Below are 18,790 nucleotides of genomic sequence, written 5' to 3' on the forward strand. Positions count from 1 at the left end.
ATGACAAAATTTAATCTAAATTTTCAACGCATCAAAGTGACCACCTTTTGCAGATATAACAGCCGAACATACATGCTCTCTACAATGGAAATCAAATATAAGTTTTTCTCAACACTGTTGCAAAAGTTCCCACAAATGCGCTGCACTTGCAGGTTGCTTTGTTTTCATCCTTCTGTCCGGTTCATCCCAAACCAGCTGGATGACTGTGCTGGATGTTCCATGATTTGAAGCCTACTGTCTTGTTCTTTTCTTCTAAGGTAGAACTGACATAGCTTGACAAATTAAAGGAGAAACCAGTACAGGTCTGAATACTTGACCCCTACAGTGAGGGGATCTGGTGGCTCTGTTATGCCTTGGGTGGCATTTTGCTGGCATGGTTTGGGTCCACTTGTCCCTTTAGAGGGAAGGGTCACTTCAAATCAATACAAAGTTGTTCTGAGTCATCACCTTTATCCGATGATGATCTCAACCCAATTGAACATCTATGGGAGATAGACGTGTTTGACAGCGCTCCCCACCACCATCATCAAAACACCAAATGAGCAAATATCTTTTTGAAGAATGATGTTCATCCCTCCAGAAGAGTTCCAGAGACTTTTAGAATCAATGCCAAGGCTGAGGAACACCATCCTTGAGATCTGGTGACAGCGAAGGCCATAGCATATGATTCACATCATTTTCACACTCATCAAACTATTCAGTGACCCCTCGTGTCCTATGAATTGGGGCATTGTCATCCTGGAAGAGACCACTCCCATCAGGATAGAAATGTTTCATCATAAGATAAAGGTGATGACTCAGAACAACTTTGTATTGATTTGCAGTGACTCTTCCCTCTAAGGGGACAAGTGGACCCAAACCATGCCAGCAAACTGCCTCCCACAGCATAACAGAGCCACCAGATCCCCTCGCTGTAGGGGTCAAGTATTCAGGCCTGTGCCAGTTTTTCCTTTAATTTGTCACCCTTCTGTATGTTTTGGGTCATTAATTCATCGGTGTGGTAACTGTTATTGAAACTGCAGGCCACTGTTCATTTGTACTATTTAAGATTATTCACTGGACTTAACCAGCAGGCTACCTTGACACTACTTTATAGCGGGTAAGTTTCACAGTCAGAATTCGGATGCTCAAATAAAATGGTGAAGGATAACTATACAGTAAATAGAGAATGATTTCAGATACAGCCTTGGAATGTGTTACTGGGTGGAGAGATAAATCCAGAACAACCTGCTTTCCAGTTCTGTATCTTGAGATTTGGCCACATTTCTGTTGGCTGCATGTTTACTGTGCTTTGTCACTTTTATCCACTTTACTGGAATGATTTAAAAGAACACTGCACCGCCTCAGGGCCAATTCATTCCATCCCTGAAGTGAAATGACCAGCATGTATTTCAGTAATAACCCAATAAAACATCACCAAAAATACATCTCTCTCTCTCTCTCTCTGTGTGTACCAATACAGCTGAGATACAGACCAATCACAGATTTTATTGGTCCTGGAGGTAATAACCGTGAAAGTGATATTGTAATGAAGGCAGTGCCGGCCTGAGGGACTTGAGGGTTCATGGTTTACAGTATTTCATTGTCATTTTAATAAAGTTGAGTGGAATGAAGAAAGGACTGAGGGAACTTCCCTCCTCTGTATTATTATTCACAATCCATCCATTCATTTCCTTTGTTGCACCTTGTTATTACAATCCCTCTTGTTTGCCTCAGCAGTCTCTTAAGGCCCCTGTTCACTCCAAATAAAATCAAAGGCTGTTGAACTGCTGTCAAATGCTTGAATACTCAGTGCGCCTCCTGGTCTGTTCCTTTAATGACAACCACACCAGATGGAGGAGTTTCAGCAAGTCTAACCTCAAGCTGATTTGTCTTATAAATTAGGTAAGGAAAGATAAATGGTTGTAGATGTAAACAACATGAAAACTTCAACACTTTTAAGGAAATTACATGACTGACTACTGGCAGTTAACAGTGCAATTGGAAATATTGTGTCAGATGTTTGAAGGGTTTGGCTTGCAGGCCTGTGCACCCTGATGCAGGTCTTTGTTTGAGTCACCATATTTTTCTGTAGGAACATGCAAATGTTGATATTTTTAGATTGTGCTGTTAGACTTACAGTATGTTCTTCTATGTTCTCCGCAGTTTTTCACAATCCCCCCCATCTCTCTCACCTCTGCATCCAATTTTACTTCAGCATTATCACTCTGACACTACCCCCCCCCCAGTCTCCTCCGCATCACACCACCCCCTCTTTCTCTCTCTCCTTCTGCAATTGTCTCTTTCACTGCAACTCCTCCTATCCCCCCCCCCCAATGTGTCTCTTCCTAGATTACTCACTCCCTCACTCTCCAGACTTTCTCTCTCTTTCTCACAGTTGGTATCGCTCTCTCCCTCTCTGGTGTTCACTGCGAGCTGCAATATCATGTGAGCAGAATGACAAGTGATTCCAATGGAGTGGACTGACTCTGTTTAGTCCTGTTGACAGACAAACACACACATCTCCCGACAAAGTCCTGTGTGGGATTGCACTCCTAGTCATGGATGTACACTCTCCTCCCTGTGTACCCAATAGAATAAGAAACGCTCACAAAAAAAATGTACATAAATATCCATAACTCAAGTAGGTCCTACATATCCTGTCATTTACCTTTTTGCACACTCTCACACACAAGGAGACAGCATTTAAGGCAGAATTATTAATTATGCATAATTAGGCTGGCTGATGTGAGTTAAATCAAATTTTAACAAAAATAGTAAACTTGTTATTTAAATATTCAATCAAAAGTTATCGATCTAGCGCTCCCCCATGTGGGATAAGCAGTCACTTTTAATTTAATTTAAGGTGGAATACTGTTTTACAGTATACAAGGTAAGAAAAATTAGGCATCTACCACTTTCAGACAGAAAGGGGGATGTGGAATTACCTGGTCTCAACTCTCTCCCCCTGACATGCATACAGTACATGCACACACACTCACAAACATGATGAGATGATAAAGAAGATCCCTTCAGGCTTCAGATCTGTACTCAGTCTAGCTTGCGATTAAAGCTGGGGGTCATGAAATAAAAACTTGCACGAGGACTACATCAGTATTCCAGTGGGGGAAGTGGGGCGTTTTAAGAGGCTGTAACTGGCGTGACAGACGATTAGGCAGCAGGGCTCCAGGTCAATTATCTTGCAATTTACATCATTCAGGAAGTGATTTGTCAGGAGAACTATTCTGGCTGGGTGGTTTTATAATAAAGTCGTAAAAAATGAAAAGTCTATAATTTCAAGAACTTAAAATTACATTTTTTGAATGTGATGAACTGAATGGAGAGTGATTGTTTGGTGCCAAAGGAAAAAAAAACTGTGGTGAAAAACAAATAGCAGTCATATGACTAACATACAGTGACACTGTCAGTGGTCTGGTGGTTTTCATTTGAAGTGAGTAAAACAGGCCACCATGCATACAACACAACTCAAGCATGATTTATGTTCTTCGGTAATAAATGTCCTACTTCTGGCCTGCAGGTGTCAGATTTGCACTTTCCAGCCAAGTCAAAAACTGCTTTAACTCTGAAAATTGCTGACAAACATAATTTATGCATGTACTGTATGCATTTATGCTTTGGCATTAGTCTTAAGAATTGGAGAAAGTAACATTATGATTTAAATTATGTTTGCAAGATAGCTGTTTATTAATTCCTCCCACTCTATGTTTTCAAATTTCATTAATAAACTTTCTGTTTTGGGGAAAACAAGACAAGTACTGATGGCTTGGCAGAAAAGCAGCAACGCAGGCATAGTGAGGGGAGGTATCTCACCGACAGTGAGGGATCGTGGGAAGTGTAGCTGGCCCAACGTTCATTCTCTAGCTCCTCCATCACCTACAGCATGCACAGAGAGAGTGGGGGGTTTATACACATATTACAAACAAGCACACTCACACACACACACACATACTGCAGTATACAGTACAGTAAAAACTGGCATTCATGCATGGTAGCATATGAATAAACACACACACACACACATACACTCCAAAAGATGCGTGTATGAATGCATTCAGAAACGTGTATCACACACTGCTTCACACTTGCTGGCATGAAATAAGTCATGCAGAGAGAAAGAGAGGCTTACACACACAAACACATACATATATATATATATTTATAATACAGGTACACACATTCTCCAGCACTCACAGACAAAACATACCTGGTTCATGGCGCTCTTCAGCCAGGTATCCACAGCAACCCCCACTTGCCGCAGAAGGTCCAACCGAGCCTCGGCTTTCAACTTTATCGTCTTTGGAGAAAGAAAAGTTTAGTAATGTTAGGAAAACCAACTATATTACTGGCATACACACATTAGTTTTTGTACTAGTCTTAAAAGGAACATTACAAGGTTTTTTTTTCTACTTGGATTATTTTATTTAAAATGTGGACTTTTAAAACCTGTTTGATTGACCAAATTAGGGACTACAATCAACCTTGTGAGTAAAATGTTATTATGACTGATAGGAACAATGGCCAAAACTATCAGGGTAAGAGGTTGTAAAAAAAAAAAAAAAAAAAATTCAATCAAAAGTGAAAGCCTAAAATGTCTCACTGTGGGTTAAGAGTGCCAGCAGCTATTAACCAGCCTGATTACTGGGATTACACTGGCTGCAGTCATTTTGGTCTCCAGGTTGTAAGGTAAGGTTGTAACCGAAAGTCTCTGCTTTCCATTATTTGAGTTGTGGCAACCTCTTTCCCAGTGATGGAAAAGAAAAGACAAACTATGTTATTTTTTGGGCTATAATGCAGAAACAAAACAAACACAAGGCAATATCAATGTAATACACAACTGGCAAACATCTCTATAAACAGCAAGGTGGGAGTCATTTCTCATTTATAATGGGTTTAGAACTGATGCAGGGAGAAGGACCTCAAGTGAGTTGTGGAGCACACACACAACTGACTCTGGTCATGATACATCTCTCTCAATTCACACAATATTAATCTCTAATAAACAACCATTTAAAATTTAAACATCACCATCAACACATTAAGTTTTTCGGTTCACTCCAAACTGTTCTTTTGTTGTGACTTTTTTTAAAAACTTGCTGTACTTTCGTGTAATGAGCTGTGAGCACTGTGAACACTGGACATGTGCTGTGTTCTTTACTAACGAGACGATATGATGAGGCTACAACCAACAGCAGGGAAACCCCTGAGATTTACAATCAATCGGTCTCGCCTCCTCAACTTTCTTTCATCTCTAATCCTTTCTATTTTATTCTTGCCTCTCCGTTTTCATCAATTTCCTCTTTTGTTACCCGCTCCTTTCCCTTCCTTTCTCATGCTGACAGAGCAGATTGATAGCTGATACTTCTCTCCCACAGAGATGTGCAGCCAGACAGACAGACACCTCAAGACAGACTCCCCAGCTTTGATCAATAAAGACCTGAGCCCCTTAAGTGCCTTAGTTGTTTAGTTTTTTTTTTTCCCTTTTCCGTTAGCAGCACCAAACAAATGCTAGAGAGAAGCACAAGCCAGGGCTCCCGCTGTTGTTGTTGGAGCTGAAACATACTGGACTAAAGAGGAGACAAGTTGAAATATTGAAATATTGTGCTTTCAAGGATGTCTAGCAGTGCATTCTTCAGATAAAGTCAATGGGATAAGTAGCCACTGGTGTGAGTACAGCTAACTCTTGGAAAGACAGATAGTTTGACTGGAAAATCAGTAAAACAGAAAGAAAGGTGGACAGGCAGGCAGATACACAGAATGTCTGGCTATAACTAATTATTAATCATTTAGAATTATGAGAAGAACTTTTCATAAAAGACTAAAGCAGATTTAAAATGACAGCTGAACTTGTTCAGAAAAGCCATAAGATATACAGTATATGAGACTTATAAGAGAGAACAATGTGAAATTGAAAATAAGAAACTACATACAGTATGTGAGGTATTGCAGAGTCAAACATAAAGAGGACGAGTGGGATCAAAGAGGCAGGTTTTAATAATTTGGCAAAGCAGATACAATTTTGTCCAGATTCTAATCAATCTTCCAATCCTTCTTAGTTTTATTTTCTGGAATGCTTCATCTCCTGTCTGAGGGGTTTTTACTGCAACATGTTAATGAGGCCAGATTGTCTGGTGGAGCCTGTTTGAGAACAGCCTTCAACAGCTTATTAGTGTGGAGCCTCCTGACTCAAATGTTTTCACTCTATCATCCTCTAAAAACTTCTACAGCAAAAGGAAAACAGCAAAGATCGCAATAACCATCTAATATCAATATAGGGAATTTCAGGTGGGATTTCTGCTGTATTTAAAAGTATGTGTACAAAAGAGAAAAAGATAAATATATATGCAAGATACTGTATATACAAGAGAGAGGGAGAGGGAGGTCTCTTTGCTTTTGCCACCAGGTAAAGAGCTTTGATGTGAGGGTTTGTCTGTGAGGAGGACATATGTAGTTTGGGGGTTATTTTGCACTAATCTGAATTAATTCTAGACAGTCACTGATTGTCATGCTCTTACATTTGTACATGAATCTGTAGGACATCTGTAGAAAATGCAACAAAGAGTGCCACGTACCCTCAAAAATATAAAACACCTCTCTGCGACAAAAATCACCTAGTTGAGTTAGAACTTCTTCTTTCTCAAGATAACATGTTTGGTTTAGTTTCAATCAAAACAATATTTCTGTGATAGTTTGGATAAATAATACATTTAATCTTGTGTATCACTGCTGTGTAATTTTGGAAAGGTAGTATTCAAGTCTTTTCATAGAAAGACACACACAGTCTCCAGTTTCAGGCAAAGGCCATAAAATCCAAACATCAACAATCTGTAGACAGAACAGAATACTGTACATAACTCTACTCTTTCTCTGAGTCAGGGTTTATTGATTTCATTCAAACAGAAGAGAAAGAAATAGTATCCTTCTGAACATTATGGTGTATACTGCTAACTGGCTACAGATTCAAAGGCATTACATACTACACTATCTATGCTGTTTTATTGCTTCTAGTTTTGTGGCTCATTTGTATTAATCTGTGCCAACAAAGCAACAAATTTAGTAGGACAGGAGAGACATCTGAACTTCCGGTGTGGGCTGGGTATTTTGGACTTAACTCTACTAACTATATATAATATATATATAAAAATATGCAGATTGAAGGTTGTGTGGCAAGAGAGGAAACCCACTGACACATTATCACAATGTACTGTATGTGAAAATGAAAAAAAAGAAGTTAGGCTAGATAAAATTGTATCTAAGAACTAAAAACGTAAAGCTTCTAACAGATGCCCTGTAGCATGACATAAAATAACAGATGGTGTTTCCGATCTTCAGCTCAGGCAGTGCATCAACTCTAAACATCGATTTTTGGAATTCAGTTTGCCTGTCGAAGCGTTTAGGATGTTGTGACAAGCAAAGTAGGCATTTTATGAAAAATCAGTAAATGAGGAAAGGTTGGGAGGCCAACTATGCTATCAATCTTTTTCAATAGCTGGCAACAGCCCTCAGTGCTTAAGCTGGCATTTCTGACAAACAGCTTTATTTTTGACACACCAATGAGCACTAAGTTGATGGAGCAGAGTAAAAGAGTGTACTTGAATTTCTTTTTTCATCATCAAGTGTACTGCCTCACCGTGTCTACATATATCTGAAATCTTACCTTAGATTCACCGCACATTTGTCATCGATCGAACATCACAAAAATACTTGGAACACAAATATTTGGAAGCAAAGTACACAGGTATTTAATTTGTTTCTCTTGTCACTACTGGAGACATTTGCGTGTAGAAAATCAGCAGAAATAATAAGCAAAAATGTGTTCACGCAATTCTACACAGCTGTTAAAAATATTATCATGTTTTCACTGCTTCTGTTTCTTTTTTTTACCAAAGAAAAAGTTGGATAATTATGCAGCAAATCAAAACTTTCTGATCCATAAATTGACATTCATTGTATATACTGTATGTTGTCTCCCCTATTATTTCTCCATCCTAAATATAGCCAGGCTTCATTTCCTTGCTGACAAGGTCTTGAAATGGGAACTACAAGAGGCTCGTTTTGGGAGGATGGGACTTTGTGTAAAAGGAAAGAATGAAACCATCACTATCCTGATAATGCTGTAATCAAACCTGGATAATGTATTTTGTGTTGCTTTCACTCCCTGTATATCCTGTGATAAGAGCTCTGTGATGAAGCCATTTGTACCAAATGAGCTCATAAAATATTCATCATCTTACTCAAGGTAATGCTGGCCTGAAGAATCAAAGAATAGCAGAGAGACAGTGTGAGCAAAAAGCACTAAAAAAGGGAGGGTGAGAGTGAGAGAGAGGGTTTGGTAGGAAAACAGTGAAGTGGTCACATGCTTGCACTTTGCTCTGAAAAGACTCACTTTCTTTAAGTATTTGTAGAAAGTGAGATCATACATGACTGATGGTGTATTCTTTTAGTGTAAGGAGGAATGAAATAACTACCAAAAGCTAGTATATCTTTCATTTAAGGCGGTAAAATTACATTAGATACACTTAACACAAACATGTAAAAATACTTAAGAGGATGAAAAAAGTAAATATAGGAAAATAGTGTTTACACAGAGACTAACATCAGGAGTTAAATGATTTTTCTTTAATCAAACCTGACAGCGAAAGGTGCCACATATATGAAAGCCTGAGAGGTACTAAGGAGGCAAAGACAGATATTACAGTAGAGGTAGAGAATGAGTTCAGCAGAGTGAAAGAATAAAATACGTTGAAACAGAAAAAGCATAGATTTGGAAAACTAAAAGACAACACAAAAACAGATGCTTATAACAGGGAACAGAGGAGGGTAAAGATGATGTAGTGATCTCATTTATAGTGTGACAGGTTGAATCTGCCAGAATCAATACATAAATGATAGATATCTCTGCGAGTGGAAAGGCCGAGAGGGAGAGAGAGGGAGCCTGGAAAGAGGATGTAAAGAAAGAAGCAGGGGAAGAAGGAAAGACAGGGGAGTGGGAGAGAGAGCCAAAAAAGTCGGAAATCCACGAAAAACAGATAGTATGACATTTGATAACTCGGATTTTAATAGCTGTACTGCTGTCACACTTGTGTATTGTGTGCGCAGACATAACACTGCAAAAGCCTCTAAGAGTGAACAGAATGCAATAAATCAGTGTACGGCAAGGGATTCCTGGGCTTGGTGAATAAGAACGGTTGAATAACTTGATAAATCCTGGGGCCCTGTTAGTTAATTCCACCCTGCTACGTCAGTCTTGCTGATGAGCAGACTGAACACCAACTGGCTCCGTTTGCATTCATAATATTTACCAAATAATTAGTCAGTCAGCCCAAACACCGGGTAGAGGAAATATGATGGGCTAAATTTCATGTTGTCAGTGTAGCAGTGGGCTTGCTTGGAGGGCTAATGTTGTATTGATGTTACATCAGGAAGTGAGTCTAAGACAGTGTTCAACATTGAGAACTTCTGGAGCTGTGAAAACACAATTCTGTTCGCAGTGACTGGCCACTCCGCACTAACTATTTGATTGTGTTTAATGAAGTAGGGTTACATCCAATGATTATTTTCATTATCGATTAACCTGCAGATTATTTTTTTGTTTAGTCTATGAGTTGTCAGAAAATAGGGGAAAATGTGTGTTGTTTATTTCCCACAGCTCAAGGAGATGTATAACACGTCAGACCAATAGTCCAAAATCCAGAGATATTTGGTTTACTGTCATATATGACACATGAATGCAGCAAATCCTAAAATTTGAGAATTTGGAAGCAGAGAATGTTTGGGACTCTTGTTTGAAAAATGACTTAAACAATGAATCGATTATCAAAATAGTTGCTGTTTAATTTTCTATTGACGAATCACTGCAGCTCTATACTGAAGGGGTGTTGAATAGTTCATCTTTTTAAATTGAGCTGACTTTACACAGACAGGACAAAAGTGAAGTGTGCACAACTCACATACTGTACTGTATCTTAAAGAACTACTTGTAAACTTGGATCAGAAAAAGCAGTAACAAAAGGAGAGAGGAAACATGCATCCATCTGTTCCTGTGTAGGGTCTTTAGGGATGGAGCTTATCCAAGCATGCACTGGGTGAGAGGCAGATTAGGCCCTAGACAGGTCTACCACAGAGCGGACCAGGTGCTCAAAATAAAGACAAAGGTGCTATGTTGGAGTTGGTGTGTATTTTCAGATACCAGTAAAAAAATAATAAGTGCAATCCAAGAGGCCGGTTTGAGCAGCAGAGACTTATCAAGCACAAAAACACTATACGGCACACTGTACAGCAACTCATAATACTATGAGGAAGGATTTCGATAGCAACATTCCTTTTACCTTCCTTTGGGACAATCGGGTAAACAATAGACTTACCCCATTTACATTTAGTAATGTACCGCAATATGTGTGATTGTCTCTATTTGATTATCCGCTGCAATCGACAATTGCATCTGCTGTAAAAGTTGAGTCAAGTTCACCTTTTTTGCTGTATGAACCTGTTTGTTTTTTTTTTGTCAGACCCCTCTGTGTTGTTATTCCCACAGCACCAATGCAGTAGTCTCATTGAAATGAATGACGGGGCTGTGTTCTTTCACACAGTTCTAATGTTGGTCTGAACAGAAAAAAGGGGGGGGGGGAAGTCACAAACCTCAGCTTTGCGTATGTTTTCTTTGGTGTCTTCTATCTTCATCTCCAGATCTGCTCTGCCCTGCTCTGTGGGGGGCAAGCCATGGCTCTCACACTCCTCCAGAGACTGACCGAAACACACACACAAACACGAGGTCAACTAGAAATTGTATATGTCTTAAAAATAAAAACATATACACGTATTCACATATTGTCTTCCTATAACAAGTATCATTGTAAAGCTAATAATGTGAAATTGTAAACATGTAAGCAGGTAGATGTATTTGAGTATGTGTGTCCATCTTACTCTCTTGTAATGAATGATATTCTTGTGTTCTCTGGCCACTCTGGTTGCCCATTTCCTGGCCTCCTTGTTCAAACTGTGCTCCTCCGTCGTCCCCGTCTCCGACTCAAGTTGACGACTCTAATATAGACAAACAAGCATACATATACACACACACAACCACGCAGGCATGGGTAAACACACATTTATACCCAGCCCCACACACACACACACACACCGCCATGGCAGACAAACACACACATACACAAGTGCACACGTAAGTACACTGTCAGCGATAATGGTACAAGGTGTGTTATATGCAGAAGCTGTTAATTAAGCAAAAGAAAGTGTGAGAGAATGAATGTTTCCTTCTCACATAATTAATACAGCGTGTGTGTGTTGCAAAGCTGTATCGTTATTCTCTTGGAATGAAATTTCTGCTATTAAAACCACATGTGAGAGAGCAGGAGGTCCGTGGCAATGTGAGTGATTTTTTTTTTCTTTACATACAAAAGCACATATGTGAGCCTGTCAAAGAATCTGCATGGCTTTCCAATTAAACATTCAACATCAATTATAAACATGTGGCATTTTTTCTTCAGAGACTATCGTGTTACAGGAAATCAGTCTCTCTAAGTTCTAATTTTACACAATTTTTCATTACTCCACGTCTTACCAACCACAGAATCAGCATGCTTTTGATTCTGACATGAGATGTGTGTTATTAGGACAAAAAAAGGCACTGGTTTAATTTGCTAATTTTCTGACTGCCAGGAATAAACACAAAAACAAAAGGCTCATTTCCATGCCAATAATCCAAATTATATGGCATCTTAGCATGTGTTTTACATATTTGCTTCAAAAATGAGCAAAATGTAAAGTATGACATCTATTCTGGCTAGAGACAAACAAAAATACAACCAAAAAAAGAAACTCGCTAAGCCTCAGGATGTAAATCCATTCAATGTCACTGATGTGTTCACAGACCTGAGTCTGGGATTCCCATAATCTGATAATGAAAGTGTGTTAGCCAGACTAAAGTACACGGTATTTTAATTGCGAGTTTCCATGCACATCATATCTATTAATTATGCGCTGCTTCAGTAACAAGAGGGCATAAATCTGGCTAAGTATAGGTGTGAAACGAAGAGTATTACACATGTGATTTACGGCTTAATTACATTCAGCCCAGGGAGCTTCGCAGGGAGTTAAGGCAGGGAGGCAGAAAACGAGATTTGAACAGTGGCTCCAAAACTGACATGTCATGGAGAGAGCTAAGCTAATCTGTGACTTGATAGTTTGCTAAAAATTATTGGTATAATTGAGCAAACAGAGTTTCTTTCAGGTTGCCTACCACTGTTGTAGGGAAAATGTGAACGCTGGCATGTAAAATCTTTACCTTGTACGTGACCTTTAAGTGACTTTCTGTGATGTTGTTTGTTTTCCACATTAGGTAAATTATCTTTATGTTTACTGCTAAATGAAGCTGCAACTTACGATTATTTTCATTGTCAATTAATCTGCGGATTATTTTCTTTATTAATTGATTAATCGCTTGGTCTCTGAAGCATCAGACACTACAATCGTAAGACATGCTTGAAAATTGACTGTAACGATAAACTGATAATCTAAATTGTTTCAGATTAGTTTTCTGTCGATTAACTAATCAATTTATCAACTAATTGTTACAGCTCTACTCCTAAATGCATGCTGGTAAGCCTCTAAATAAAGTTAGGGAGCACCTTGAAACATTCTGCTGGTCTGTATGAAACAGCTGATAGGCTGGTTAAGTGTGAGCTCATACAGGACATTAAGTGACGGTGCAGTACAGTACAGCATAATTCACTTTTTATTCTTATTCATCACCATGTAATGGGGACCTTTAACACTAATAATCTATATTACAGTCATTACATTCTAAAAGTGTTAATGTACCAATGTGAAATGCGCATTTATTAAAGCAAGGTCACAATGATAAACCATTAGTAACTTCTATAATGTGATTACAGGCAAAATTATGGCAAGTCAGCCTGTCAGCTAAGGGAAACGTGAAGTGCAGAGCAGTGAACCCAGTATGGTATGATCATGGTTCAATAACAACCATAACAGTCATTTAGAATAGTGTGTAGAACAACTGTGTTATTATGAAACCACATGGATGAGGGGGTAACATTGAACTGTCCAAGTAGTAGTAGTTATCTGTGTGAAATGGAGGGTACATGCTGTAGTAAAGTGTTCTCATCCTTCACTACAAACACTTTCTCTTTTTTTATGTTTACTAAGGCATTTGTCACAGAAACAACAGTTCTTATGCAGGTTTGCATCGTTTCACACACTGGTTCCCCTTGTTTAAAAAAAAAAGGATCTCTCTCGACTGCTTGCAGAGATGTACCGCTGTCCTGACTAATACAATACTTCACTGAACAGCACCTGTATCACAGTTTAGTCAAGGCAGCAGTATTTCTATGTGAGCTTTTTTTAATAGGTTTTTAAAAGCAATGCGAGCCAATGACTCCAGGGTGTCTGCACATCCTGCAGTGAAACAGACAGCAGTGCCTTCTGAATGTGACAAATACATAGCCCTGATTTGGTTTTAGTTTTATCTAATGTGCAACACTTGTGCCAGCAAACGTGCCAGTATTTTCTGTCTTCTTGGTTGCTTCTAGGGAGATGCAGACATTATTATCCTTTTTATTCAGACAGTATTTGTTTTGTTGTTTCGAACAAGGCAGGGCCACTCAGTCACAATACACTTAATTTACTATTGGAAGATTGTGTTCACAATATCAGTACATGTTTCTACATGAAATTCAACCATATTTCCAATTTTAATATTTGGTTGAAAATCTTTTGCCATCTTTTCCATCTTTCATGTATTTCTCTACTTCAAACTATCAAAGAAGACATAGACACACAAAAAAAGAAAAAAACAAAAGAAGTGCAGTGGCTGTCATTCTGCATTGAATGACCATAATTTGAACCCATAACACACTACAAATGAACAAATAAAAATCACACACAGCAAACGTTTGACTCATTTCACTACAGGAGGACAATGATAGCGTACTGATATTTCAACAGATGATGCAACAAGGTTACGGCATCTGATGAGTCATCTGGTGCAGAGACTGCATTGCTCACCAACACATGACAGTACGACAGCGTTACAGTGCCTTGAACCCACTATCAAGAAAGGCTGTATTTATGTTTCATTATTCACAGAGAAACTAGAAAATGAAGGGTGTATGATCATTGGATATCAAATGAGAAACATGTAAAACTGTTGAGGTCCTTTACTTTTGTCTGACTGCTCTGTTGTTGCATGAAAGAAAGTCGTGTTCAAGTTACGCCCAAGATTACAGCTAAATGTACAGTAAAGTCTAAACTAGTAATTCGTACACACACGTATGTCATGTTTCCTTGAATTTATTTATAAAAGTCATGGTCATGATGTCATAGGTGTAATAGTAGCCACGCCTGGGTGGTTGAGCTTCAGCATGCAGATATCATGTTCAGCTTACTGTGACAAACAGACATGGTAAGGGGGCCTCAAGTTCTTTGCAATAGCTTTTACAGTAAGATTAAGTTTACAGGAAAAATCTATCTTGACCACTATTTGCCAAGATGAACAACATCCTCTTGCTGCCAAACCACTGTGAAAACAAATAAACTGTAGAGCAAAATGATGTGTTTTAAATAAGAAAATATTCATGCCCAATAAAATAACCCTTTGTTGCATCAATATAAGTGCAAACTTGCCTAATATAAGCTGAGCCTTGTTCTTTCTTCTGAGTCTTTCTGTGCACTGATATTTTACATGCTCATAGTCCCTAATGTATAAATAAAGTCTTCATGTGGAAATTGGCTAGCATATGTTTACGCTACTTCACTTTCTGTTTAGGAAGAGGGATAGGCTCACGCTGTTTGGCAGCAAGGATAGTTAGGATTTAAAGGTTATTCAAGTTGACTTAGTGTGTTATGACTGCCTGGAGTCAATCAGGGTTAAGTCATGGCAGTGGAAATGGGAACACTGCCCATCTTTGCACTTCTAATTCAAGCAGTCTAGTTAGGCAGGGTGACATTGTTTATTCTTCTTAACATTATATTGTCAAGTCAGTGACCTGCAAGTTATTTGGTTATTAGTGTTTTGTGGGCTTCTCCTTGTGAAACCTGTTTTGAGTTATGTAAGGTAACGATAGTGTCAGGCTGAGAGGTGTGAGCCTCATGTTGCAGACTTATAGTAGTGAAAGATGAATATGGTTGACGCTGACATTTATCAAGTTTTATTAGGGTGCGCACAATAATTCACAACCCTGAATTTTTCATAAATTTTCTATAAAATTTGCAATCTATTTATCTTAGTTTGATTTATTTCTGAGCATGCATCACAAAGATCATGGAGTGTACCAGATGCATGGTACTACATCTAAACACAAATAGCATCGTGGCTACCAATAGTGGAAAAAGTTATTTTTGTAGGGCAACAGCATAAGCCAAATCCCAAGTTAGGTTAAGGTGCTTTGTAGTTTGCATACAAACATTGTGACTCATGTATTACCAGTCGATCATTAACCTCAGCTGTTAGGATTGAGGCATTATTATTCTGCATTATTAAAAGATTGAGCAAAGTTATGTCTGGTAATACATGAGTTTCCTGCAGTACATATTCAATTAAATGTCACCAGGATAGATTGATATAGACACACATGAATGAGGTATATGATCCATGGTTTGAGTCAGGAATGAAGATGGGAATGCTAACAACAGTTAAGACTACCTGTGCCAGGGTCATTCTCATGGCACTGACGGGCGACGGCTCTATGTCCACCAACTGCTGCACCGAGCTCAGAGTCTGGCACACGCACGCGCACACACACACATACACAAAGGGAGGCACCCGTACGCCCACGCGCCCAAGGAGCAGCAGTGCAAGCACACAGACACACAAATACAAGGAGGGGTTAATGGAAAAAAGTTCAGGGAAAAGTGTTAGCAAAGGTTAAACAGGATTAGGAAGACACTGGGAAGGAATAGCATATCGTTTTACAGAGAAATGTTAGAATACCAGTATATGTAAAGTAAGAAGGAGATTAGAGTTTAAGAAAAACTAATAGAACACAGAGTGAAAGAGAGTACAGAGAGAAATTGGAAAGCTAAGACACAAAAAGCACAAAATGACTCAGACACAGGAGAAAAGGATAGCTGCTGCACATAGAGGAATTAGGGGTCAGTGTCCACTGGGAGACATTTCTTCTTTAGCCAGCACTTAACAAGTCCCCAGAGGGGTGAGACAGCATGATTCCCACTGCTGTATTAGAGACTCTCTGCTGTACAGAGACTCTGATAAATTTAAAATATTTTTGCTATTCAACAACCACTTGATTTGAAAAGACTTCTAGTCTAGCTCATGTAAATGATAAAGAAGCCAGCGCTACAAAGAGATGTTCCTGGTGGGCACACGACATTTGGCGTTAAAATTATTAAAATAAGAACACAGAGTAGATTCATGCTTCTACCATGCTCTCACCGGGCTCTAGTTAACTAGAAGACTTTGTCCTCAATTGTTAATCTAAAACAAAATCTCCAAAGGCTGGAAACAAAAGAACCAAAGATCTCTCTAGGGAATAAGGATGATCAGAGCTTTGGCTCTCTGTTTTCCAGCAAGGAAGGAGGCAAGCCTCTCAGTCCAAGATGTATTAATGGGATTCTCTCAAAATTATAGGAATAAAAGTATGTGAATTCCATTTCAGTGATCCAACAGTTCGAGATGAGCAAAGGAATTAATACACAGATAGAAAATTATTGGGGACAGAAAAAGTAAGAGGAGGAAAAAGCCCACATGTGGCAACACAAGAGGCTATTGACCTGCGTGTGTGTGTGTGTGTGTGTGTGTGTGTGCAAGCATGTATGTATGCATGCCGTGTAAACAGGTTCATATACAAACAACACAAGTTCAACAACAAACTACTCTGAGCACAAGAACACGATGCTGCATATGTTCGCGAATATGTATACAGTGTCTCACCGTGTCACACTCGCTGGGCTGGAACTGGAAGTCGTGTGCTTTATGAAACACTGGGTTTTCCTGCATGAACAACTGCTGGTTGAACTCTTGTATTATCTGAGGGAGTGACAGAAGAAGACAGTTAATCCTGCGCATGCAGTGTATGCAGGTTTCCTGCTGTGAAAACTTGACAATATCAGAATCCACAGCAACCTCTGTGAATCCAAGCTGATCACAGCCTCCGTTCCCCTGTGAAGGAGCAAACTACAAACTTTTTAAAGCCACCTTTCAAGCCTACAAGCGGTGAGTGTTTCATTTGGTTTTAAGATTTCTGGTATCACATTAATGGCATCCATGTCAGGTCAGGACAGTAGAAGTTCCTTAAAAGATACTCGATGGAGTTTTTTACCATTATTACAAAATTTATGCGTCGGTTTAACATTATTCCGCTGAATTGAGATTTGGTGATGGTAAAGCACAAACAAACGTAGCAAAGAGAAGGAAGAAGAAGACTGCTAGCAAGTAAATATGAATGTAAACAATTCAACTGGCTTTGCACATATTTATGACAGAGGAAATGCCCTCAACACATTTGTTACACCTAAAGAATACACAATGCGTTTTGGTGAGAAACACTGAATATAAACAACTTTTGCTTGTTGACAAGAAAACGCCACAGGGCACCTTTAAGACAAAAAATACACACTAAAGCTAATATAACTCCAGTGAAGTACAGTATATTTGCCTGAGACAAAATCTGCTAGCTAGTGAGCACACACTGTTGATGAAAACAAATTGCAGTGTGACTATATGGAGGCAAATCTATCATTTTATCTTTGTGAACATTTTTGTTCTGTTGTTTTAATCGTGTCTTACTGACTGTGTGCTGCATTGTTCATAACACACTGTGTTTCTGCCTTTGTCTTTTGGTTTTCTTAGAAATGTCTTATTAGCATTCCAGCATTAATCATTTTGAAATTGTTTTTGTTGAAATGCTGAGTGCTAACAATGCTCCTAAATGCCAATCCTCGGCACAATTCCTCTACCATGTAATGTCAGAAAAATAGCCTGGTAGTGCCTAGTAATAACAAATGAACTCAAAATGTCAAGGTATCCCATTCATTTCACTGAACACATGCATATTGCTTTTGCAAAATAAGCAGCTTGATCATGCTATGGTGTCAAGAAGATTGATGGATATTCCCTAAAAACACTGTGTCTACAAGTTCTAACTAACAGACCACAGAAGGTGTGTGTCTCTCACCACATCTGACTCACCCTGGTGGATTTGTCCAATAGGAACTGGAAGGTGTTGTGTGTTGCTTGAGAAGCTTCTAGCTCAGTACGGCACAGCGCTACCAGGTAGTCTTTCACGTGCTCGTAGATCCTGCCATCCAAGGCCTAGAGGACAGAGAGAGGGGCACCAGGGGCAGAGGGGTTACAGTGAGGAATGGGTTAATTCCTTGTATTTCCATAATCTTTAGTAGAAAGTACAAGGGAATCACAGACAGGAGAGAGAAAGAGCTGAATAAAGGCACTTACTAAAAAAATGCTTCTACACTTTGCCTTATTTCGAATCATCAACCTGCCAGCAAACATTCAACCTCAACTATTTTGTAACTAGGTGTTACAATGTTTGTGTCTTTGTTGTTTTTGAGCCTGGAGGAACACTTTACCTTCAGCAATAATTTATTGGTTTAACTGGTGCAGGCAAGTTCTGAACATGAACATGGGTATGCAGTACTTCTCAGAAAAAAAGTTTCAGCATTGTTTCCCCTGAACTAGGGTGATGAGTGAATCTTTACTCCATTTGCAATAAAAATTACTATTTTACATATTTTCAATTTACATAGTCATGAATATATTTTGGGAAGAGACACAACAGCCTCA

At 38.9% G+C, this 18,790-nt stretch overlaps 1 protein-coding gene across 5 annotated transcripts in view; it reads right to left on the reverse strand.

Annotated features, from left to right (window-relative positions):
* LOC122983853 (F-BAR and double SH3 domains protein 2-like) overlaps positions 1-18,790 on the reverse strand; it is a 77,527-nt gene that overhangs the window by 7,012 nt on the left and 51,725 nt on the right. For 3 of the 5 annotated variants that reach the window (XM_044354014.1, XM_044354015.1, XM_044354017.1), the window contains exons 9-15: positions 18,179-18,301; positions 16,922-17,017; positions 15,674-15,748; positions 10,921-11,037; positions 10,636-10,740; positions 4,205-4,294; positions 3,811-3,873 (exon numbers count right to left, since the gene is read on the reverse strand). In XM_044354014.1, the coding sequence (XP_044209949.1) occupies positions 3,811-3,873; positions 4,205-4,294; positions 10,636-10,740; positions 10,921-11,037; positions 15,674-15,748; positions 16,922-17,017; positions 18,179-18,301 (669 nt within the window). The remainder of the gene's footprint in view (positions 1-3,810; positions 3,874-4,204; positions 4,295-10,635; positions 10,741-10,920; positions 11,038-15,673; positions 15,749-16,921; positions 17,018-18,178; positions 18,302-18,790) is intronic. The other 2 variants (XM_044354019.1, XM_044354018.1) reach the window with 1 other exon arrangement.

This window comes from Thunnus albacares, chromosome 6, assembly GCF_914725855.1.
Source record: "Thunnus albacares chromosome 6, fThuAlb1.1, whole genome shotgun sequence".
NCBI lineage: Eukaryota > Metazoa > Chordata > Actinopteri > Scombriformes > Scombridae > Thunnus > Thunnus albacares.